Raw genomic sequence first — 25,225 nt, forward strand, 5'->3', positions numbered from 1 at the left:
TATTTTTTAATTCTTCAATGTAGGCTTGCATGAATTCTATGCCAAACAGTTCACGGTCTTCTTCTTCCTCTGAATTTTCACATTGGGGTAGAGTTACTTGAAGCTGAAGAGGGTTATCCCTCAGATTCACAAACCTTTCAAATACATCACCATGTCAGATCAATTATAAAAAATTCTTAACAATCACAGAAGTGAAGAAAATCAAAGAAATATTCATTTATCAAGAACTCAAAAAAAGTAATAGATGTTGCTACTGCTGAGGATACAAGTCATCAACTAAGCTATCAAACCTAACACCAAGGACTCTTAAGGACTACCTAAACTTTATAGTCTTGATCTTCCTTTTTGCACTAGGCCTTTCACTTCTGAATTATATACTTGGATTTATTATTTTTCCTTAGGGTTATTAAGCATTAAAATTCTTTTTAAATTTCACTCAAGAAAACCTTGTAATTGGCTCCTTTATTGTTGAACTAGCAAACTGCATCTTAATTGAAGTATGATTGTAGATATGTGCTAATATAACAAATCTTTGATGCAGCCAGCCATGGGGGTTTCAGAAAAAGAGAGCTGGTTCACCCCGCCACCTGGTTGTAATGCACACGTTAGGAGTATCGGCCTTAATTTAAGGGGTCTTGTGGCGACGTGGTAGTGTCTCTGCCTCTGAGGCAGGAGGCCTGGCTTCAAGTCCCACTTGCTCCAGAGGTATGTAGTAATAGCTCTGAATAGGTTGGTTACAAAATATGTATCTGCCTTAATTTTTGTGTTCACGTCCCAAAGTGAACTTTCTGACTCTAAGACGAGTGCTACCAACTAAGCTATGGCTAACACAAAGTCGAACAAAGACTGATTTTTTTAAAAAAATACTTTTTTAAAGCAAACAGCTGACCTTCCCTTCTGACTCAGTATCCAGAGTCAGGTCATCTATTTTTAACTAATGCACTAGATTGGGTGCATCATGAATATGTATGATTTCGACAGGGGTGTTCAATGTGGCACCTGGGGCTAAAGAGAGCAGAGGATATTGGGAGGAAAGCAGGAAAGGGTTACTGAGTTGGACGATGAGCCATGATTGTGCTGAAAGGTTGAGCAGGCTCTAAGGACTGGATGGCCTACATCTGCCCTTATTTTCTATGTTTCTAAATGAGGTAATAAGTGGTTCAAAAAGGCAATGTGAACAGCTTAACAAGGGAGATTAATATAACTTCTGGTGTATAAGAAAGGTAAATTATCTATTATTGACAGATGCAGATAAGACCATAAATACACAATAAGTAAATGGTAGACTTCTTAATGAGTACATTGCTGAATTGTAGAAACAGATGCAATATAAAAATAATTCAGGGGAGAAACTTGATGGTTTAAATATTATAATGGAGAAATAATAATGGAGGGGAAATAATGGTATTTAAAATCTCTTAAGACCTGCTGGGTTTCACCCCAAGACAGTACAAGAAATTCATTAGAAAATTCTACATGCAGTATGCAATTCTTCCAAGGTTCTCTCAATTCACGATTGACCTTGTGAAGAACCTACTGTTTTCTGCTTCAATGACTAATCAGCAATTTCCCTCCAGTTAAAATTAAATAGCAGAAAAACACTCATCACTAAATGCATATGGACTGACTAGTTTCCACTGCTTCATTACCGTAAGTTGATCATTTCTTCCATACAAACTGGGATTTTCTGTAGCTTGTTACTAGTTAAAACTAGAGTACTGAGATTTTTCAATTTACTGATGGCTTCCGGCAAGTGAGTGATTTCATTCCTCTGTAGCCAAATTGTGTGTAGGTTTTCCATTCTGTATGGGAAGAAGATAAAAAAAAGTTACGTTTATGCTGATTGAAATACCGACTGATATACTTAAATATTGTGCAGAGATGTTTGAAAATTTTCATCTATCTATTGTCATATTTTTCCAAACTAAATATATTTGCACTTGACTTGTTTTTGATGTTCACTCACACAGATAGCAATTCTATACAGTTCAAGAGAATATTTTCCCTTCACTGCACATACCTTCCTTCTCAACTACCACAACCCTAAGAAATCCAAAACTGTAGCTTTCCTGATGTTTAAGCAAGTTTACCCAACCGGTAGCTGGATAAGATACCACTTGAAAATCCAGATTCAAGGTTCGGTTTCTGCTAAACAAAATTAACTGATCCTTGTCAAGGTATTGATTATCTGAGCCCTAATCAGTTATATTTTCTACTTCTGATCACGAATACAATGACATGTATTAAATGTGCGCTTGTAAGAACACCATGTGATGCTAAGGTGTTTCTCAGCTGTGATGCCTCTTAACGTGAATAGCCCAAAATACTATCATGTCTTGCATGAAGAAATACTTATAGAGCTTTTCATTTACAATGAATTACAGTAACTGTTTGGACACTTCCTACATATCCTCTTTATATGTTGTGCATATAATTAAAATGAATGACAGGTTTACCTAGCAGGAATGCATGAACAAAGTTTTCATTTTTCACTAATGTTTATGGTTGAACGGTTTGCTGGTTATTTAACATTAATGGTCTCTACCTTGAATGTGCTGTACCTCTTTCATGTAAATTACACCATTAGTCACACTGTTACTTTTACAGCAAATTATGGCTCATCCACTTTTCTTCCTAGGAAACTAAATACAAATGGTGTTTTTTCTGTCAGGGAAAAAATTAAAAATGGCAAAACTATTAAGAAATACATTTATGGTCTTTGAAATAATGTCTGACCTACTTCGATATTGTACAGAGATGTTTTCAAAATCTTCATCTAGTTCTCCATCGCCATTTTTCCAAAATAAATATGTGTACTCAAATGTTGAAGATACTCAGTTATAAGGACAGCAATACTCTACAGTTTGAGGGAATATCTTCCCTTCATAATTTAGAAAAATAGTTATCCCTATCATTGACAGGAGTCTTCTGTGGAAGATAAATTTGCTATTCCTATGCAACACTTAATCCGAATTGTTATTTAATGTCTTATTGTATAAAAACTTAAAATGGGATTTTTTTCTGCCAGTCTAACCCTTCATTTTTTTTCTAAGTTTGTAACTCAATCACATTAGACTCACATATTTCAATTCTGGAATAGGGTGAAAACTAACTGCTGTCACAAACCTCTATCTTCGCCTCAGTTCACCCCCTCACCCCTTTCTCTCACTCTCTACCTCAAACTGTCTTCTTTTCCTTAGTTGTCACGTACTGTGTGTTATGCCTACTTACTTCTGTCTGAGGGAGACTTTTTACAGACATTTCAAAAAGTAGAATATTCATCTCAAACTGATTAATTTTGGCTGCTGAAGAGATGGGCTTTACAGAGAGGTTATGGTAGTCTTTCTCAGAAAGGACCAAATACAAGAACTACTCTCTTCTGTATTCCACATGTACTTTGGAAACATGTTATCTTTCATATACCACATTATGGCCATTATTGTAGTCATTCAAAATTCTGTAGTTGTGTATTTTGGAAAAAGGGGACATGAGGTAGCTTTGGTAAATGAGTTAAGGAGAATTCAAAAAGATTCTACAAATACATTAAATGACAAAATAACAGCGAGAGAGAGAATAGGGCCCCTTTAAAGATCAGCAAAGCTGCCTATGTGTAGAACTTCAGGAGATGGGGGGAGATACTAAATGAGTATTTTTGCATCAGTGTTTACTCCGGAGAAGGATATGAAAGCTAGAGAACTTGGAAAATAAATAGAGATACCTTGAAAAATGACTATATTACGGAATAAGAGGTGCTGAAAATCTTATAACGTATAAAGCTGGATAAATCCCCAGGACCTGATCAGTTGTACCTTAGGACTCTGTGGGAAGCTAGAGAAATGATTGCTGGGCCCCTTGCTGAGAAATTTTTATCATTGATAGCCACAGGTGAAGCCGGAAGAATTAAGGTTGGCTAATGTGGTTACCACCGTAAGGAAAAACCAGGAAATTGTCGACCAGTGAGTCTGACATCAGTTGTGGGCAAGTTATTGGAGGGGATCCTGAGGGACAGAATTTATGTGTATTTGGAAAGGCAAGGACTGATTAGGGATAGTCAACATGGCTTTAAGCATGGGGAATCATATATCACTAATTTGATTGAGATTTTTGAAGAAGTAACAAAGAGGATTGATGAGGGCAGAGCATTGGATGCAATCTGTATGCTCTTCAGTAAGGCGTTGAACAAGGTTCCTCATGATAGACTGGTTAGCAAGGTTAGATCACGTGGAGTACAGGGAGAACTAGCCACTCTGTTACAGAACTGACTCAAAAGTAGAAGACAGAGGGTGGTGATGGAGGGTTGCTTTTCAGACTTGAGGTCTGTGACCAGCGATGTGCCACAAGGATCCCTGATGGGTCCACTGCTCGTTGTCATTTATATAAATGACTTGGATGTGAACATAGGAGGTACGGTTAGTAAGTTTGCATATGACACCAAAATTAGAGATATAGAGGATACTGAAGAAGGTTACCTCAGTGTATAGCGGGACATTGATCAGATGGGCCAGTGGGCCGAGGAGTGGCAAAAGGGAGTTTAATTTAGTTAAATGTGAGGTGCTGCATTTTGGAAAGGCAAATCAGGGCAAGATTTATTCACTAAATTATAAGGTCCTGGGGAGAGTTGCTAAACAAAGAGTACAAGTTCACAGTTCCTAGAAAGTGGAGTCCCAGGTAGACTGGATAGTGAAGAAGGCTTTTGGTATGCCTTTATTGGTCAATGCATTGAGTAGCCAAGTTGGGAGGTCATGTTGCGGCTCTACAGAACATTTGTTAGGTCATTATTGGAATACTGCATCCAATTCTGGCCTCCCTGTCATAGGAAGGATGTTGTGAAAAGTTTATGACATTACCACAGTAAACCTTTCATATAATCTGTTGCAGTAACATTGTAGGATTTACTATGAAAGAAATGAGTCCTCTTAGACCCTTCTTCAAAAGTCCTTTCAAATCATGGATGACATCCTTTCCTTTTCAATGGGTCCTGAGGTGACAGATAAGTGCAATGTGTTCTTCAGACTCTATCACATGTAAGGCAGGTGGTGCACGAAAAGTTGGACGAGATGTTTGGTGTTTGTATGTTTCTGATGCTGCATGCTCCCAAACAAGTCCCTCAATGTGCTCGATGCCTTCTTAAACCAACCTCCTCCATTCTGGGCATTTGCCAATCAAAGGCTCTCTTGAGTTGTTAGGGATGTTTGACCCCATCAGGGATGCTTTGAGGACTTCCCTAAAGTGTTACTGCTATCCCCCTGGCAGTTACAGTAAAGCAGTTGCTTCAGGAGTAACATGTTGAGCATATGACCTATACGTTCCACCAATGCAGCTGGTTTTGAATGATTAGCACTCCAACACATGAACTGGGGGGAGAAAATTGCTGTTGAACCATCTGTCTTGCCCCAGGTCTTGCAAAGGCTCCACTGTTAATCCTCTAGATCATCCAAGTCTCCGAAGCATACAGGAGAATGAGGATCACTGTTCCCAATTAAACCATGACTTTAGTTTTGGGTTTAGTTCTCTTCGCTTGACCTAAGGATAAGTTGGTGCATTGGAGGTGATCATAAATTTCATCATCCATGACTGCTTTCTTCAAGAAGCCACATAGCGGAAAAGGTCCATGAAGATAAATGGCAAAGAGTTACTTGAAGGCAGGAGCTATGTTATAGGAGCTGGTTGGAAGAGGAACTTATTTTTCTAAACTTTTAGTGAAAGGTTTATTTTCTCATACGCGTTGGAGAAAGTGCAGTATCTGAGTTAGTGCTCACATAAGCATCATTTGCATACCGAAGCTCATACACTGAGGTTTGAGTGGTTTTGGACAGAAGGTAGTGTAGGTTAAAGTTTCCCACCTGTTCTACACATCACCTCCCTACCTGTGAGATGTAGTATTTCAGCAAAGAAAATGGGCAAGAATTTTGATGCAATGACACAACTTTGTTTGACCTAAGCCTTTTCTAGGATAGAATCTGTGGCACAGGGTATTTTGTAAAAAATTGATCAAGTTTTTTGAGGAGGTTATGAAGATGGTTGATGCAGGAAAAGCAGCTGATGTTGTCTACATGGATTTCAGTAAAGCCTTTGACAAGGTCCCTTGTGGCAGATTGGTACAAAAGGTGAAGTCACGTGGTATCAGAGGTGAGCTGGCAAGATGGATACAGAACTGGCTTAATCATAGGAAACAGAGGGGTAGTGGTGGAAGGATGCTTTTCAGAATGGAGGGTTGTGACTAGTTGCATTCCACTGGAAGCGTGGTAGGACTTCTGCTATATATGGTCTACATAAATGATGAGGAGGAAAACATAGTTGGTCTAATTAGTTGGGTGATACAAAGATTGCTGGAGTTGTGGATAGTGAGGAGAATTGACAGGGGTATTGATACAACAGGATATAGATCAGTTAGAGGCATAGGCAGAAAAATGGCAGAGTTTATTCCGGACAAATGTGAGGTGGTGCATTGTGGGAGGTCAAACATATTTCGTCACCTCCTCAAAAAACTTGATCAATTTTTTGGGAGGTCAAGTAGAGGTGGAAATGATAGTGAACGGCAGAACCCTTAGGAGTATTGATATGCAATGGGATCTGGGTTTGCAAGTCCACAGATCACTGAAGGTAGTAGCGCACGTAGATAAAGTAGTAAAAAAGGCTTATGGCATGCTTGCCTTCATTGGAAGGGGTAGTGACTACAATGATAGACAAGTTTGGCTTCAGCTTTGAGGTTAGGCCACTACATATTGTGTACCATTCTGATTACCACATTACTGGAAGACTGTTGCCTGGTATGGGGAAATTTAGTTATGAAAAAAGGTTGGATAGACTTGGTTTGTTTTCACTGGAATGCAGGAGGTTGAGGGACAACCTAATAGAAGTTTATAAGAATGTAAATGGCATGGATACAGTGGAAAGTGTGAGGATTTTTCCCAGGATGAAGGAGTCAATTACTAGGGGACACAGGTCCAAGGCGCAAAGTGGGAGGAGAGTTTGAAAGAGATGTGTGAGGCAAGTTTTTCACACAAAAGGTGGTGAGTGCCTGGAACGCATTGCCAGAGGAGGAAGCAGAAACAACAGCAGCAATCGAGAAGCACCAGGACAAATACATGAACAGGAAGGGAATAGAGGGATACGGATCCTGTAAGTGAAGACAGTTTTAGCATGGATAGGCAAGATGTGGTGGTGTGGGCTTAGAGGGCCTGTTCTTGTGCTATATTGTTCTTTGTTCTTGTTCTCTGTGGTGGTTTCATTAGTAAGGATCACATCTTGCAAGGGAAAGGGTGGTGACAAATTTTTAAGGGCAGCCAAATTTGAAAGCTGTAAGCTTTCACAGGTTGACAGTCAAAGATTTTTATGAAGTCAAAAAAGACCATGTATAGTACTGAAATGTAACTACATATAGTTGAACATTTGTAGCTTGACATTGTTCTTCTCCACATTGTGGGCTCAAGTTATTGACAGTATTTTAGTTTTATTTTCAATAAAGGTCAAATAAATACAACTCAAGACAAAGAATTCTGACTTGATAATGAAATACATGAAATGAAACAAAATGAATATTTTCATACATTACATGAATAATTATAATGCCAGACAGACCATTTTCATCATTTGGCTACTTCTATAATTAAATATGTTGATGCATCATTAAGGAATTTTCCAGCAGCTGCCTAGGTAAAGTCCTATGGAACCCTATGGGTCCAAACAGATATAAAGTCTTTATGTTTTCTTTTAGATTTCATCGTTTTTTTTTAATATAAAAGATGTGCGCATATCCTCAGTGCTTAAAGAAACCGATAATTATTTTTATCAACACATCGGCAGAAATTGTGAATTCAATGTACATATTTACCACAATAAATATACTTTTTAAAAGAGTCTGTGATGCTACAAGGCTTTCAGTGTTTAAATTTCAAGTATTTGGAAGAACAGAAAATCAAGAAACTACTTCTCAGAATGCTGTTTATTACCTGGCTATATCTTCTGGCAGTTCCTTCAGTTTGTTACTGCCCATATCTAACCATTCCAGTGCGTGCATATTGAGAATAGCTGAAGGGAAGATAGTGAAACAGTTCATGGACAGGTCAAGATGGTACAGTCTTTGTAGGTGAGAAAGCTACAGAAGAGAAAATAGTTTGCAATTAAACAAATTCAGTCCTCCACCAAAGTTATTGAGGAATTGTTTTAAAACATTATTTAAGTATGGTGTACACTGGAAAACAAGTGATCCAGATTTTGCAGTCAGCAGGAACACAACCATAGTTGTTCTTAACCAAGAATTCAGGTACAAACCTACCTAATACAACAGCTGGGCAAGAATTTCAATTTTAAAGGGAGGAAGTATCCCTCACTGTCTGTACTCAGCAGGGCACTATGGTGTTCCCTGGTGCAACTTAAAAGGACAGATCACTTAGTGCAGTACATGAAGCCACGTTCACAAAATCTGCCAACAGAAAGCTGCTGCAACACTAGAATAAATTCATGTTAAAAAGTTAAACAAGCTTCAATTTATCTGACTTGATTTAAATATTTAACATTTTTTAAAAATAATAGATGTATTTTAAGTTACACACTTAAACACTCAAACAGGCAAATGTGGAGCTAAATTTCTGAGAACAGAATCATTAGGAGTTGCAGATTCCCATCGCCGATCAGTGTAATTGTTAGCATATGAACTGCAGTAATTCAAGAGAGGATTTGCTCTACCTATTCAAGGGCAATTAGAGATGTGCAACAAATGGTAGCCTTGCCAGCAAAGCTCACATACAATAAAAGAATAAAACAAATGGAGTGAGAATGCAGTCCAGTGATCTTATGAAGAAGCGTACTGACGCAAAACGTCAGCTTTCCTGCTCCTCTGCTGCCTGACCTGCTGTGCTCCTCCAGCTCCACACTGTGTTATATCCATTACCAGTGATTTTTATGATTACTTTATAATTCAGGTCCATGGTTTTATTTGAATTTCACAATCTAAGTAATGCAGCAACACAACAATTGAGCAACCATGTACATTGGCTTCACATAAAATATTTATGACATTTGCAAACATTTGAAATAATTTTGAAAGATGTAACTATTTTTAACTGTTGACAGTGGTGCAGATGTGTTTCCATTTAAATCCTTCGTAAGAGGCTTGTAATCAATGTTCATTCTAAGCTGCATGACTGTACACCAACCCTGAAGGTTCCATTAACAAAGATGCCCCTTCAAATGACTGTGTTGTAAGTAGTCAGTGTCACAAAAATAGTACACAGAGATGTCTAAATAACCAAGAAAAAAGGATGAGCATAAAAAGAATATGATTGAAAGGCTAACTTATAAAGCACAGTTCCAAATATACAGAAAAGATAGCAGAAACAAGCCAAATATTTATCCTGAGATTGATTATCTAAATATCATTTGTATTACACAGAGCTGCTTCAGAGATCCAATTACTCTCTTAATAGAACTGTGCAGTTTGGATTTGGTTCTACTCATACATCTAGAACTCTATTGCAGCTTGTGGTAATCCCTGCAATGGTTGAAATAAGGACATAGTAAATTTTTAAAATTTTTAATCATTCCATGGAAGATGTCAAATTTGTGAAGAGGTTAGCATTTCATGTCAACTCAACCCCACCTTCTGTACACTGACACTGGTTGAGTGTTGTCAATGTTTTCCATTGTTTTTCCATCGTACTTCCATTGTATCCAGTGCAAAGATACGTTTATGCTAGACAAGCACAACAGCTGTGAGACTTCATTTACCATGTATACTACCTGGCCAGGAGAAAACTAAGCGCACACTTGCTCATGCATATCCTGAATTCATTTCCTGGAAGACTCATTATTTCAAATACATTGAGACTCCTTTAAAGTCAAAATTCTAAAGTACCCAGGACATATAATGTTACACAGGATTTATACCAGATGCTTGACATAATCCTCAGGATGTGAGACCAACCCCTCTAGAGATAGCTTCACTATACTGGGGTGAGGCAAGATAACAATATGAATAACAATCATAATTGCATTTTTCATTAGAGGTCTTAGATCTCAGAGACAAATTCCAGTTGTCCATAATCTGAACCTGATGCTACATTGCACAGACCCTTGTACTTCACTGTGTGAACATGTTTAAACAACATGGAGAATCTTCTGGAACTATTTTTCCCCAACTTAAGAAACTGGTTAAAATTTTATACACGTGCCTGTTCAGGTAAATCACAGAGATCCCTGTTCACAGCAAGATCTAGTTTCTCCAGATTTTCACAGTCACCAAGCTCCTCAGGCACAGCACGCAATCTGTTGTAACTGACATATAGCTCTCGCAATTTGGTCAATTGTCCTGCAGGGGGAGGAAGGTGAAGGTGTGACGGTCAGCTTTTGTCACCAACATTAATCTATTATGTTATCGTTAAGCAACATAACATTGCATAATTTATTTGTTCAGATTTTGCAGCTGAATAGCACTTAATTTCTTATGTGACAAAATATTGCAAAATCCAATCTAGAAAATCTCACCCTAGAACTTTCAATTTATAAAAAATCTTCAAAACATTGTGGTTTGGTTTGAAATAATATTCATTTACATGGTTCCTTTCATGACCTCAAGAGTTCCAAAATGCTTTATAACCAGTTAACTATCTTTGAAATGCAGTGACTGCTATAATGCAGGAAAATGTGAAAACCATTCACACTGTTTTTAGGATAGACTTTCAGGTTGTTGGAACATAGAGACATCAATAGGCCATCATCTTTACAACCTGTTCTGCCACTCAGGAGATAATGGCTGATTTGCAATCCAATTCTTCATACCCTTATTTGCTCTGTATCTCTTAGTAGCTTTTAGTGAACAAATATTTATCAATTTCGAATTTAAAATGAACAACTGGTGAAGGGAGTTCCAAACTTCAGCCACCCTTTGTAAACATATTGTATATTTTCGATCCTGAACTGCCTGGCTCAAATGCGCCCCCCCCCCCACCCCGGTCCTGGTCTTCTTCCATTCGTGTTTCTCAATCCATTCTTAATTTCACTTGAAAAGTTAACCAGGTGATTTTTAAAACATCTGCTAAGTTCCAAGCAATACAACAATAATTTGCTTGATCTTGAAATTTAACCCTTGAAGTCTGGATTCTATTGCTTGGATCAAAGTCTGAGGACCCCACTCTTAACAGCACTATAGGATGTACCCACACTAAATAAATTGTAATGGCTCACCAGTGCCTTCTCAAGGCCAATAAGGAAAGGCATTAAATACTGGCTCGATCAACGGCTCCTACATCCTGTGAAAAAATAAAACTCTATACTTGAACTTGCACTTTGCCTCCCCTCTCAGACAAATATAAATACATGCCTCCAAAAAATGGTAGTTTACTGCTTACAGTAATCCAGATATGACCTAATCAGGACTTTGTACAGTCGGAGCATTATTCTTATCTCCTTGAATTTGACTTCTTCAGATATAAGTGCCAGCACTCTAACTGTCTTTTTTGTAATTTCGTCACTTTCTGTAACTAGTCGTAACATTTGTCCATACTGAAATCAATTTGCCACAGGTTTGCTCAAATATTTCATCATTTCATACTTCTTTCCACCTTGTTCATAATGCAGCCTATGATTGTATCGTTGGAAAACTTGAACATGTGGCTTTCTATACCATTATCTAAGTTGTAAATAAAGAGTTAATACTTCAGCCATCAAAACACATCCTCGAAAGACAGCACCAGTTACATCCACTCAATTACAGCACCTACCTAATATTGATACACTTTGTCTCCTGCCGCTCAGTCACTTTCTTTACCAGGTCAATAACTTGACTTTAATCACAAATTAATGTAGGAGTTTAGAATAAATTGCTGATTTAATAAGGATTATTTTCTTTTAACTATTAAAACAAGCATTTCAATTTGACTGAGCAATTTAATTATGTTCAAAGTTGTCAAATATGTGGCTGCAGTATTCTGCTCCTTTCCCTGGGTTATCAATGTGTATTACCAAAATATTTACGATATCATTAACTGAACACACATTGGAAGATTTTAGAACACTGCAAAGCAAAACAAACCAGTTATAAGCAGCACCAATGTCACATTTACAAAGTCATAACAGGTATAGATAAGGTAAATGGCTAAAATATTTTTCCCAGGGTAGGGGAGTCCAAAACTAAGGGCATAGGTTTAAGATGAGAAGGTGAAAAGATTTAAAAGGGACCTGAGGGGTAACATTTTCACAGAGAGGGTGGTGCATGTATGGAACACATTGCCAGAGGACAATTTGCTTAGGTACATGGGTAGGAAAGATTTGGAGTCACGTAGACGCAAAATGTTAGCTTGCTGTCCCTCCACAGATGCTGTTTGATCTGTGATTTTCAGCATTTTTTGTTTTCAGTACAGATTCCAGCATCTGCTGTAATTTGCTTCTGCATTAAGGTTTAAAGGAATATGGCCAAATACAGGAAAATGGGACCAGTCCAGTTTAGGAAGGCTGGTCAACATGGAGAAGGTGGGCTGAAGGCTCTGTTTTCATGCAGTTTGACGAAGACTGTATTTGCAAGGAACAAGCTGCTGGGATAGAAATACCAGATCTGCAACACTTTCAGAAATAAGTAACATTACCCAATTAATGGATGAAACGAGATTAGATTTAAAGAGAAAGAGGAAGAGAGAATTAGAGAGAAACTTTGCCTGGAGCAACAGCCTTCTCCCCTCTTTTTCCATAGAAACCCTCTCAAAATTTGAGAGTTGGAAACTCACTCAAAGACCATACCAATATAAGAGGGAGTTTCCCAAAACAGAATGTGGAATCAACTAGCTCTGTTTCTAGAAAAGACACATTCAAACATCCAAAGCTGGTCCAGAAAGAAATCCCAGTGCCAACAACTTTTGTGGGCAGTGACTTCAACTGCAAACCAATACTTGAGACAATTAAAATAATAATTTTTTCCTGAATTAATTGTTACTTGGTCAAAATACTTTTAAGACAACACCCCACAGAGTTTGTTATGTTCACTCCTAGACTTGAAGGTTGTGTGCATATGTCAGTTTTCAAAGAGGGGAGATTTTTAAAAACAAAATAACTAAAAATCCATGTTAGAATATAAATTGGATAAGTGGAAGCACCAGCCATGGTGTAAAATTCCCACAGTGCAACAACATGCCAGTGTTTATTAGCAAGGTTCACACATAAAAAAGTTCACTTAGAGTATCAAAGAATAGCTGGCAATTCTATTGAATCCAATCCAGGATGGGGGGAGACAGAATTCTAGGAGGTGGAAGAGAATATTTCAATGTAAAATTAATTAATTACATTTGGCATTTCTCAAAAACAACTCTGGACGTTCTATTTATACGATTGCAATGTTATCATATCCTCACGATTCTGGCCCTTGTATCGTAAAAATGGATGTTGAAATCAAGGACAAGCTCTTGGGCACTGGCTGGAATTCTTGCATTTCCCAGTGAGTACAATCTATAGATAAACAGTAACTGCTCTGGGGTCTGTCTGGAGAATAAGAAAGCCTAAAAGCAGAAAACTTTTCCCAATCTTACATTTCACAGATCATATTTGTACACTTTCATTTTAATTTTCCTTCAGCTAGGTCTCTAACCTGGATGAATGGTACTGGAAATTAAATAGCAGCCACTCCGTGCAAAGGAGTTTCAAATCATTCAGCTTATGTTGGTTTCAAAATTGTGGTTTTGAAAGCATGCTGAAAACAATGAGAACATGTGCCTGAGACAGTGCCTTTGATAACACTGCGCAGGAACAAAAACAGAAATTGTTAGAAAACCCAGCAGGGCTGGCAGCGTCGGTGGAGACAAAGCAGATTTCGGGTTTGGTGACCATTCTTCAGAATGGGTCCAGTCCATGCCAGTAACACACGGGGTTTACAGATTGGTTTCAGTTCATATCCTGCCTTTGTTTGTCTCTTACTTAACAGCAGTGGCAAATAAAACTTGACCTAATTTCCAGTTGCTGATTACAAGTTAATGTATGACAGGGTTTTAAATCACCTTTGTAACAAATAGAATTAACAGCTGTTTCTAGCCTCTCTGCACATAACTTCCTCAGTACAACACTGGAGATTATGCAATCAATGTTTGAGTCACATGAGTAAGTTAGACAAATACTTCTGTGATTAACTGTAAAACTAATGTTACACAAAAAAAACCTTGTGTTACAGTGGAATATTAATTAAATGGGAGGGCGACCTCAGAAGCAACAGCTTTAAGACTGTACATTTGGGGCGGCACGGTGGCTCAGTGGTTAGCACTGCTGTCTCACAGTGCCAGGGACCTGGGTTCAATTTCAGCCTCGGGTGACTGTCTGTGTGGAGTTTGCACATTCTCCCTGTGTCTGCGTGGGTTTGCTCTGGTTTCCTCCCACAGTCCAAAGATGTGCAGATTAGGTGGACTAGCCACACTAAATTTCCTGTAGTGTTCAGGTGTGTGTGCATTAGGTGGATAGCTCTGGGTGGGATGCACTTTGTGTTGGTGTGGACTTGTTGGGCCGAAGGGCCTGTTCTCACATTGTAGGGATTCTATGTTTGATAAAAACCATATAGACAAATCCACAAAGGTGGCAGGGCAAATTATTAAGATGATTTTAAGAAGGCCACATGGTTTATAATTGTAACCTTTTAATATTATAGCAAAGAGATTATGCTAGAACACCATAAATCAGTGATTCAGCCTCAGTTATAGAACTGTGGACAATTCTGGGCATCACATTTTAGGAAAGTTATAGGGATTTAGAAAGGATCCAGAAACAATTCATCAGGATGATATCAGAGACAGGGGATTCAGTTATGAGAAAGGTTTGAAAAGTAAGGATTGCTCTCTTTGGAACTGAGAATGCAATGGGTGACCTCCGAGGATTTTCAGAATATGGTCATTGACTTGATCGACAAACTGGCTTGTTCTCATTCAGACTTTTCATCACCATGCTTGGTGACATCTTCAGTGAGGCCTCTGATGAAGCAATGTGGTTCCAGTCTGCTTGGAATTTATAATGTCCAGTCCGTTATGGTCAGTAGTGTTATTTCCAGTTTTGATCTGTGTGGGTTTGCAAAAGGGGTCCAATTCTTTCTAATTGTTGATTGCATTACGGTTAGAGAATTATGCCTCTAGGAATTCCTGTGCATGTCTGTGTTTGGCTTGGGCTACTATGGTTACCTTGTCCCAGGTAAACTGATGGCCTTCATTGTCTGAGTGCACAGATATGAAGGAGAGTTCATTGTGTCGTTTTGCTTCTAGCTGATGTTCATGTATTCTAGTGGTCAGTTTCCTTCCTGTCTGCTTGAAATAACATTTGTGGCAGTCGTTGCATGGTATTTTGTAAACCACATTGGTTCTGCATGTCAGAGATAATGGGAACTGCAGATGCTGGAGAATCCAAGATAACAAAGTGTGGAGCTGGATGAACACAGCAGGCCAAGCAGCATCTCAGGAGCACAAAAGCTGATGTTTCGGGCCTAGACTCTTCACCACATGGAGCTTTTGTGCTCCTAAGATCCTGCTTGGTCTGCTGTGTTTATCCAGCCCCACACTTTGTTATCTTGGTTTTGCATGTAGTGGGAATGGGGTCTTTAATCCTTATGAGATGCAGAACCAACACAGTTTACAAAATACCATGCAACGACTGCCACAAACATTACATCTGAATATGTAATACATGAACATCAGTTAGCAGCAAGACGACATGACAAGCTCTCCTTCACATCTGTGCACTCAGACAATGAAAGCCATCAGTTTAACTGGGACAAGGTAACCATAGGAGCCCAAGCCAAATATAGACACGCACGGGAATTCCTGGAGACACAGTTCTCCACCCATAATGCAATCAACAAACATATAGAATAGGGCCCCATATACAAACCCAAATAGATCAAAACCAGAAAGGACACTACTCACCCTAATGGACCGGACAGTATAAATTCCAAGCGGAGTAGAATAACACCACTTCATTGGAGGCCTCACTGATGATGTTACCTAGAATGGTGACGAAACGTGAGAACGAGAACAAGCCAGCTCAGCGAGCAAGTCAACAACCTCATCCACAACCCGAGCTATAAATCTTTGTTAAAACTTTAAGGGATTTTCAGGATATTGGGAGGTTTTAGTCGAGTAGAAGAACAAAACTATTGCCCTTCAGTAAGAAAGTCAATAACTCAAATCATTCATGGAAAATCTAGAGGGGAGATTAAGAGATTTTATTTCACTCAGTTATCACGTTTTGGACTACTGTATCTGAAAAGATGATGGAAGCTGATTTGTTAATTAATTTCAAAAAGAACTTGGACAAGTACTTAAGGATAGTGACAAGGTGACAGACCAGGGAGTGGAGCTGTAGGATAAAGTACAATTGCTCTTTCAAAATGTCAGTAAAGGAGCGATGAGCCAATTAACCTCTGTCTGTGCTGCAAATTTCTAAGATTAATGATTCTAAGATAGAATGTGAAATAATTTAGATTTATTTACTGGAGATAAATAGTTATATTTTAGTAACATAGTGTTACATATAATAAAAGAGAATAGTCCTACTCACCATAAGTGTCTAAAATTCACTTATACAAACCTATTTCCTTGGGAATCTCCCTGACTGAATTGCGTGACAAATCCAGTACAAGGAGATTATCAAATTTTCCAATAAATCGAGGAATAATTTCCAAGCTCGTTCTGTGAATCTGCCATGCTTGTATATATGTCATTTGTTGTAGTGCATCTGGTAGCGTCTGAGAAGTAAAGTGAAGTGTTAGCAATCACTGCAGTAAAATTTACAAATTAATCATGTTCTGCCAGCATAACTGTAACAAACTGAAATAAATGCCTCCATGTTTCACCTGAACTGTCTCAAAATGTGACAGCAATCAAATAAAAAGGAAAGCAACAATCAGAGTCAAATTAACATTGGACAACTTCTGTATACATTCGGGAATAGCACAAGCAATGATTCATTGATTCAAAGTGTGGCAGAGCGATTAGCAAATTAACAAGATATAGTTAATCTCTTCCACTTTACGCCCTCTAACTCCTTAAACTCACTAGTTCCATAAGCTTAAGGCAAAGAAGAGCTACAGGCTTATCCTGAGTGTTAGGAGTCTGAAAATGACAAAAGACTGAGGATTTTAACTGTAGGGAGGGGCTAAATGGGCTGGGGCTATTTTCCCTGGAGCGTCAGAGGCTGAGGTCTGACTTTATAGAGGTTTGTAAAATCATGAAAGGCACGGCCAGGATAAATAGGCAAGGTCTTTTCTCTGGGGTGGGGGAGTCCAAAACTAGAGGGCATAGGTTTAAGGTGAGAGGGGAAAGATATAAAAGGGACCTAAGGGGCACCTTTTTCATGCAGAGGGTAGTATATACATGGGATGAGTGGCTAGAGGTAGTGGAGGAGGCTGGTGTGATTACAACATTTAAAAGAGATCTGGATGGGTTCATGAACAGGAAGAGTTTAGAGGGATATGGTCCAAATGCCAGCAAACGGGACTAGATTTATTTCGGATAGCTGGTCAGCATGGTCAAGTTGAACCGAAGGGCGTGTTTCCAGGCTGTACATCTCTATGACTTTATGCCAAGGAATAAAGCTAAGATCATGTAGAATACATCATCATCGTATACAAGAATTAAACAAGTGGGATATTTTAGCTGCTTAGGGGATGAGACATCATACATGTGGGAAGCTTTTACTCATGGTGACTGCAGCCTCACAGCGCCAGGGACCTGGGTTTGATTCCACCCTCGGTCAAGCATCTGTGTGGAGTTTGCACATTCTCTCCCTGTCTACGTGGGTTTTCTCCGGGTGCTCCAGTTTCCTCCCACAACCCAAATATGTGCAGGTTAGGTGGACTGGCCATGCTAAATTGATCATAATATCCAGAGATGTGCAAGCTGGGTGGATTAGCCATGGAAAATGCAGGGTTGCAGGGACAGAGATAGTAGGAGCTGCAGATGCTGGAGAATCTGAGACAACAAGGTGTAGAACTAGATGAACACAGCAGGCCAAGCAGCATCATAGGAGCAGGAAGACTGACGTTTCGGGCCTAGGCCCTTCATCAGAAATGGGGGAGGGGAAGGAGATTCTGAAATAAATAGGGAGAGAGGGGAGGCGGATCGAAGTTGGGTAGAGGAGAAGATAGGTGGAGAGGAGACAGACAAGTCAAAGAGGTGGGGTTGGAGCCAGTAAAGGTGAGTGTAGGTGGGGAGGAGATAGGTCAGTCCAGGGAGGACGGACAGGTCAAGGGGGCGGGATGAGGTTATTACGTAGGAAATGGAGGTGTGGCTTGAGGTGGGAGGAGGGGATAGGTGAGAGGAAGAACAGGTTAGGGAGGTGGGGATGAGCTGGGCTGGTTTTGGGATGCGGTTGAGGGAGGGGAGATTTTGAAGCTTGTGAAATCCACGTTGATACCATTGGGCTGCAGGGTTCCCAAGCAGAATATGAGTTGCTGTTCCTGCAACCTTCGGGTGGCATCGTTGTGGCACTGCAGGAGGCCCAGGATCGACATGTCGTCCAAGGAGTGGGAGGGGGAGTTGAAATGGTTCGTGACTGGGAGGTGCAGTTGTTTAGGGTAAACCCAGCGTAGGTGTTTTGCAAAGCGGTCCCCAAGCCTCTGCTTGATTTGCCCGATGTAGAGGAGGCCACAACGGATACAGCAGAGACAGTATACCACATTAGCAGATGTGCAGGTGAACATCTGCTTGACGTGGAAAGTCTTCTTAGGGCCTGGGATGGGGGTGAGGGAGGAGGTGTAGGGGCAGGTGTAGCACTTCATGCGGTTGCAGGGAAAATGCCGGGGCTGGTGGGGTTGAAGGGGAGTGTGGAGCGGACAACGGAGTCACGGAGAGAGTGGTCCCTCTGGAAAGCAGACAAGGGTGAGGATGGAAAATGTCTTTGGTGGTGGGGTCGGATTGCAGATGGCAGAAGTGTCAGAGGATGATATGTTGGATCCGGAGTTTGGTGGGCTGGTATGTGAGGACGAGCGGAATTCTCTTTTGGCAGTTATTGCAGGGAGGGGGTATGAGGGATGAGTTGCGGGAAATGTGGCAGACACGGTCAAGGGCGTTCTCAACCATTGCGGGGGGGAGTTGCGGTGCTTGAAAAACGAGGACGAGAACATCTGAGATGTATGGGAGTGGAATGCCTTATCCTGGGAGCAGATGTGGCAGAGGCGAAGGAATTGGGAATTGGTGATGGCATTTTTGCAGGAAGGTGGGTGAGAGGAGGTGTATTCTAGGTAGCTATGGGAGTCAGTGGGCTTGAAATGGACATCGGTTTCTAGCTGATTGCCCGAGGTGGACACTGAGAGGTCCAGGAAGGTGAGGGAGGTGTTAGAGATGGTCCAGGTGAACTTAAGGTTGGGGTGGAAGGTGTTGGTGAAGAGGATGAACTGTTCGAGCTCCTTGTAGGAGCACGAGGCAGCGCCGATACAGTCATCAACGTAACAGAGGAAAAGGTGTGGTTTCGGGCCAGTATAGGTACGGAAGGGTTTGAGCAGGATGCTCTTCGGAAGCTCAATGTGGACTCAATGGGCCAAATGGCCCGCTTCCACACAGGGACTCTGTGACGATTCTATGAAATTGGCAAAATAATTCAGCATAGATGTCTTGACGACATTGCTGAAAGTTGTTAATTGTCTGCAAAGGACTTTACAATGTCTAAGGTTGTGAAAGGCAGTATGAAAATACATGTCTCCCATGTTATACTTTCATGCAAAGGAATTGCAGTCAGAAAGGTGGGGGAAGCTTTTTTTAAAATTATCTTTAAAGTGTTTCCAAAACTTTGAATTACTCAGTGATACTTGTAAAAATGAAATTTAATATGTTACAGAAAACACTGTTCCAACCTCCTGCACAGTCATGCATTGCAGTTACACAGAACATTTTTTTGACAAGTTTAAAATTTAATATATTGACACAAAGAAAGGAATGTTAATTGGTCGTGGTATGATGCCAGCTATTGCAATGGGAATTTTTTTCTAATTCCAAAGATCACATTAACTACGATCTCAGTATGAAAGTAGATGAGACAGATGGCACAGATCTGGATTTGAATGGAAGTTTAATAAACAGTCAATGCTGGAGAAATTCAGGAAAACAAGAGTTTAACATTTTGTGTACGGTTCGACTCTTTGGTTCTGACTCAAATTGGAGTCAAAATGTTAACCCCGTATCTCTCTACACACAGCCAGACCTAGCGAGTTGCTCCAGCATTTCCCGGTCTTTTTCAGATTTCCAGCACGCACAGTGTTTTGCTTTTATTCAACAGCTTCATAAACATGTTTTAATGCGTTGAATCTAAATGGGACAACTTCTTTAAAGAAAGGTCAAACAACAATGAACTGTTACCAAGCAACAAGTGAAACGTTTGGAAATACAATCATTTCAGCTTTACTGTTGAGCACTTTGCCATTCAATTCTTCCAAGAGCCCTCCAGAAAGGCAGGTGAATAAATGGTCACTAATCACAATGGGTGTGACTTCTTCGATCCCAGTTGGCGGACACTGCATTTCACCATGGCAATTCAAAGAAATTGGGATAATTGTAAGCGAGGCTTTATCCAAATTCAAAGTGATATCTCTTGTTGTTTAGGATTGCCAAAATCATTCAATATTCCAAATTAATCACTGATAATTCCAGCACTCATTGTGGGTAATCAGTCCAAGCTGGTGAAATATGGGTCCCTGACACTTTACAGAATGTCCCAGATGGCTGTTGTGGTGCAGTGGTAGTGACACTACCTCTGAGCCAGGAGGCCTGGGTTCAAGTTCTACTTATTCCAGTGGTGTGTCATAACTTCTCTGAACTGGTTGAATTCAAAATACCTACAAAGTATTCCAGAGGGCACTTGTAGGGTCCCTGCCTTTGGGCCAGGTGATTACGTCTGGAAATGTCTCACAACATTTCTCAACAGGTTGATTTAAGATACGCGCACTATGCCCTGGTGGAACTATTAACAGTGGCATCTCAGAACGCCATTCAGGAGCTCACACCCCATCCATCCCACACTGACAAGGCTCAGATCACATCCCTCCTCCACCAACACAACTCAGACCCCATTCCCCCCAACACCAATGCAGTTAAGATCCGCTTCCCAAACAGTACTGACACCTCCCTGTGATAATGCTCAAAACCCCTTCACTTCCCTGACACACATTGCCTAAGTCTCTAAGAGTGTGAGTGTGAGTGTGAGTGTGAGTGGTGGGGTGCTCTTTCATGGGTCTGGAGGTAGCATTGGTGGTGGTGGTGGTGTGTGGCTCAACCCTACCCAGGATAATTGGTCCATTTAAAACTCTGCGAGTCAGTCAACAATGACACTACTATATGAGGAGATAACAAAGTGTGAGGCTGGATGAACACAGCAGGCCAAGCAGCATCTCAGGAGCACAAAAGCTGACGTTTCGGGCCTAGATCCTTCTTCAGAAAAGGGGGATGGGGAGAGAATTCTGAAATAAATATGGAGAGGGGGGAGGCAGATCGAAGATGGGTAGAGAAGATAGGTGGGGAGGAGACAGACAAGGTAAAAGGGAATGGGGATGGAGCCTGTAGAGGTGAGTGTAGGTGGGGAGGTAGGGAGGGGATAGGTCAGCCCGGGGTGGACGGACAGGTCGAGGGGGTGGGATGAGGTTAGTAGGTAGGAAATGGAGGTGTGGCTTGAGGTGGGAGGAGGGGATAGGTGCGAGGAAGAACAGGTTAGGGAGGTGGGGACGAGCTGGGCTGGTTTTGGGATGCAGTAGGGGGAGGGGAGATTTTGAAGCTTATGAAATCCACATTGATACCATTGAGCTGCAGGGTTCCCAAGCGGAATATGAGTTGCTGTTCCTGCAACCTTCGGGTGGCATTGCTGTGGCACTGCAGGAGGCCCAGGATGGACATGTCGTCCAAGGAGTGGGAGGGGGAGTTGAAATGGTTTGCAACTGGGAGGTGCAGTTGTTTATTGCGAACCGAGTGTAGGTGTTGTGCAAAGCGGTCCCCAAGCCTCCGCTTGGTTTCCCGATATCCATTTCAAGCCCACTGACCCGCACAGCTACCTAAAATACACCTCCTCCCACCTACTTCCTGCAAAAATTCAATCCCCTATTCCCAATTCCTTCGCCTCCGCCGCATCTGCTCCCAGGATAAGGCATTCCACTCCTGTATATCCCACATGTCATCGTTCTTCAAGGACTGCAACATCCCCCCCGACCTTGCAGTGGTCGAGAATGCCCTCGACCATGTCTCCCGCATTTCCCGCAACTCATCCCTCACACCCCACCCCCACAATAACCGCCAAAAGAGAATCCCCCCAGTCCTCACATACCACTCCACCAACCTCCGGATACAACGCATCATCCTCCGACACTTCCGCCATCTACAATCCGACCCCAACACCAGAGACATTTTTCCGTCCCCACCCTTATCTGCCTTCTGGAGAGACCACTCTCTCTAGGACTGCCTTGTCCACTCCACACTGCCCTCCAACCCCACCAAACCCGGCACTTTCCCCTGCAACTGCATGAAGGGCTACACTTGTCCCCACACCCACATCCCAGGCCCTAAGAAGACTTACCACATCAAGCCGATGTTCACCTGCACATCTGCCAATGTGGTCTACTGCATCCGCTGTACCCGTTGTGGCTTCCTCTACATTGGGGAAACCAAGCGGAGGCTTGGGAACCGCTTTGCACAACACCTACGCTTGGTTCGCAATAAACAACTGCACCTCCCCGTTGCAAACCATTTCAACTCCCCCTCCCATTCCTTAGACGACACGTCCATCCTGGGCCTCCTGCAGTGCCACAACAATGCCACCCGATGGTTACAGGAACAGCAACGCAGATTCCGCTTGGGAATCCTGCAGCCCAATGGTATCAATGTGGATTTCACAAGCTTCAAAACCTCCCCTCCTCCGACCACATCCCAAAACCAGCCCAGCTCGTGCCCACCTCCCTAACCTGTTCTTCCTCTCACCTTTTCCCCCTCCCACTTCAAGCCACACCTCCATTTCCTGCCTACTAACCTCATCCCGTCCCCTTGACCTGTCTGTCCTCCCCACCTATCTTCTCCTCTATGCATCTTCGGTCCGCCTGCCTCTCTCTCCCTGTTTATTTCAGAACCCTCTCCCCATCCCCCTTTTCTGATGAAGGGTCTAGGCCCGAAACGTCAGCTTTTGTGCTCCTGAGATGCTGCTTGGCCTGCTGTGTTCATCCACCTCCACACTTTCATATCTCTATCTACAGGTGTACCTCCCTCCAGTCACCACCTTACTGCCCTGACTAGAGAGAAGACTACAGCACTGACCAGACAAATGATTTCTTCATGGGAATGTTATTCACTGAGCAATCATGAAACTCAATTTGTAATCATTTTGACCATCACTGTGTGACCAAAATAAGCGCATTTGGTACTTGCGGTAGTGACACCACACATACTGAGACTGTGTGGGTGACAGGAACACATCCTGTAGTTGCAGTGGTGCAGAAAGTCACTTTGATCTACAATATCTGGACGTCAAGTTTCAGTTAACAGCTCCTGCGGCATCTCCATGGTCCAGGCACAGTGTTTTATGGTGTAGTTTGTTGTCTCCTTCTCACTTTTTTTTAAAAATAGGATGTGGGTGTCAACGGCAAGGCAATTTAATGCCCATGCCCTGCTATCTTTCCCCTCCTCATAAACATGTTCAGAGAAACATTCTGACACACCTTTGCAATGGGTGGGACTTGAACCTGGTTCTCAGATGTTTGCCAGACAGTTAGGAGTGCAACTCAATACTGTGGGTCTGGAGTTACATGTAGGTCAGACCAGGTAAGGATGGTAGATTCCCTTCCCCTGAACAGAGTTTTAATTACAATCAACATAACAGCCTTATTAAACGAGGGCAAATTTCACCATGTGCCATGGGGGCAATATGAACTTTATTCTGGGACCTTCAATGACTATTCCGGTGACATTAACATCCACCACCTCCTCCTGGTTTAGAGACAAAAAAAAGCTTAGTGTCTTCTCAGTAATAATTAGAACATTAGAAGCAACAGAACAGGCCATTCGGCCCAACCTGCTTGTACTGCTTATGCTTTACATGAGGCAATTTCTAGCAGGCACCCGCTCCATTCCCTCCCCTCCCCCATGCGCTTGTCAGCTTCCCTCGGGATCACTTTAGTCACACGTTTACTGACCTTCCATTTCTCCTTCTCAATCCTCAGCACAACTCTTCCCTCTTCGGTAACCACTTTCTCTTTGAGCCTGGCCAGATTTATTCGGTTCTGCCACACCATCGTTAGCCCTGTGGGCGCCTTCCTTTCCGACCGCGCTCTCTCTTTCTCATATTCTTCCTTCAGCCTTTGAATCCTTCCTTCCCAAAGTGCTCTCACCGTGCAAACTGAGCCGCCACACACCGACACCCCCATCATGGTTTCTCGTATATAGCTGCCTGGCCTCCCCTCTTAGGCCACACAGACGGACGCTGTCCCCGGGTTGGGCAGCAGGAATCTCCCGCAGTCGGGGCTGCGCTACTAGGGAGGGAGACGCCTCTACTCCAACCGCCCAAACACCCTCCCCCGGGGATAACTCTGACCCACCCCCACCCAGTGGGACTAAATCTCCCAGAGGAACCTGTCTGATTTTCAATGGTACAGCTCTAGGTTGTGATCCCGGACACAAATGCCACGCTGAGTCTAAATTTAACCGGTGACTTCATGAAGAGACCTCTTCAGCCCAGGAGGCGAGACACAGTGGCCGCTTTTGTTTTGTGGCCTGGTGTAACGTTTCACCCAAGTGTTTAGGGTCCATTTTCCCGCACAGCCGCCCCCTTTGCATACTCCAGACAAAACCCTCCCCCAGAAAAAGAATGAGATAGGCGTTTCTGCATCTCGCCCGAAAGCGTTCAATGAGGCATTTCTTGAGATGTTCACCAGATATCTTGAAGGAATCTAAAACCCTGTGTTCGTAAATGGGTAGCATTTTTTTAAAAAAAACTTATGAAGGTCCTTGAAATGGTTTTACAAGACAGAAGTTTGACTGGTGTCAGGAGGCTATAATTGAAAAATAAACTGTTGCCGACAGGTCGGTCACGTGAAATGTGCTTGGGCATCGAATCCCTCGTGTGGAAGCAGACCACTCAGCCCAGCGTGTACACCAACCCTTCTAAGGGTCTCCCACACTGAATCATCCCCCTGTCCTGTCCCTGTGACCCTGCCTTTTCCATGGCCAATCCACCCAGACTGCACATCCTTGGGCTGTAGAAGGAAACCGGTGCATCCAGGGGAAATGCCAAAGCGAGAAGGATCTTC

At 41.8% G+C, this 25,225-nt stretch overlaps 1 protein-coding gene across 2 annotated transcripts in view; it reads right to left on the reverse strand.

Annotated features, from left to right (window-relative positions):
* Window positions 1-24,739, reverse strand: part of lrrc39 (leucine rich repeat containing 39) — a 36,137-nt gene extending 11,398 nt beyond the window's left edge. The window contains exons 1-6 of one of the 2 annotated variants that reach the window (XM_048539788.2): window positions 24,113-24,739; window positions 16,543-16,699; window positions 10,173-10,309; window positions 7,953-8,098; window positions 1,650-1,802; window positions 1-134 (exon numbers count right to left, since the gene is read on the reverse strand). In XM_048539788.2, coding sequence (XP_048395745.1) covers window positions 1-134; window positions 1,650-1,802; window positions 7,953-8,098; window positions 10,173-10,309; window positions 16,543-16,699; window positions 24,113-24,346 — 961 coding nt within the window. In that variant the 5' untranslated portion in view covers window positions 24,347-24,739. The remainder of the gene's footprint in view (window positions 135-1,649; window positions 1,803-7,952; window positions 8,099-10,172; window positions 10,310-16,542; window positions 16,700-24,112) is intronic. The other variant, XM_048539787.2, reaches the window with a different exon arrangement.
* Between the last annotated feature and the right edge of the window lie 486 nt (window positions 24,740-25,225).

Source organism: Stegostoma tigrinum, chromosome 8, assembly GCF_030684315.1.
Source record: "Stegostoma tigrinum isolate sSteTig4 chromosome 8, sSteTig4.hap1, whole genome shotgun sequence".
Taxonomy (NCBI): domain Eukaryota; kingdom Metazoa; phylum Chordata; class Chondrichthyes; order Orectolobiformes; family Stegostomatidae; genus Stegostoma; species Stegostoma tigrinum.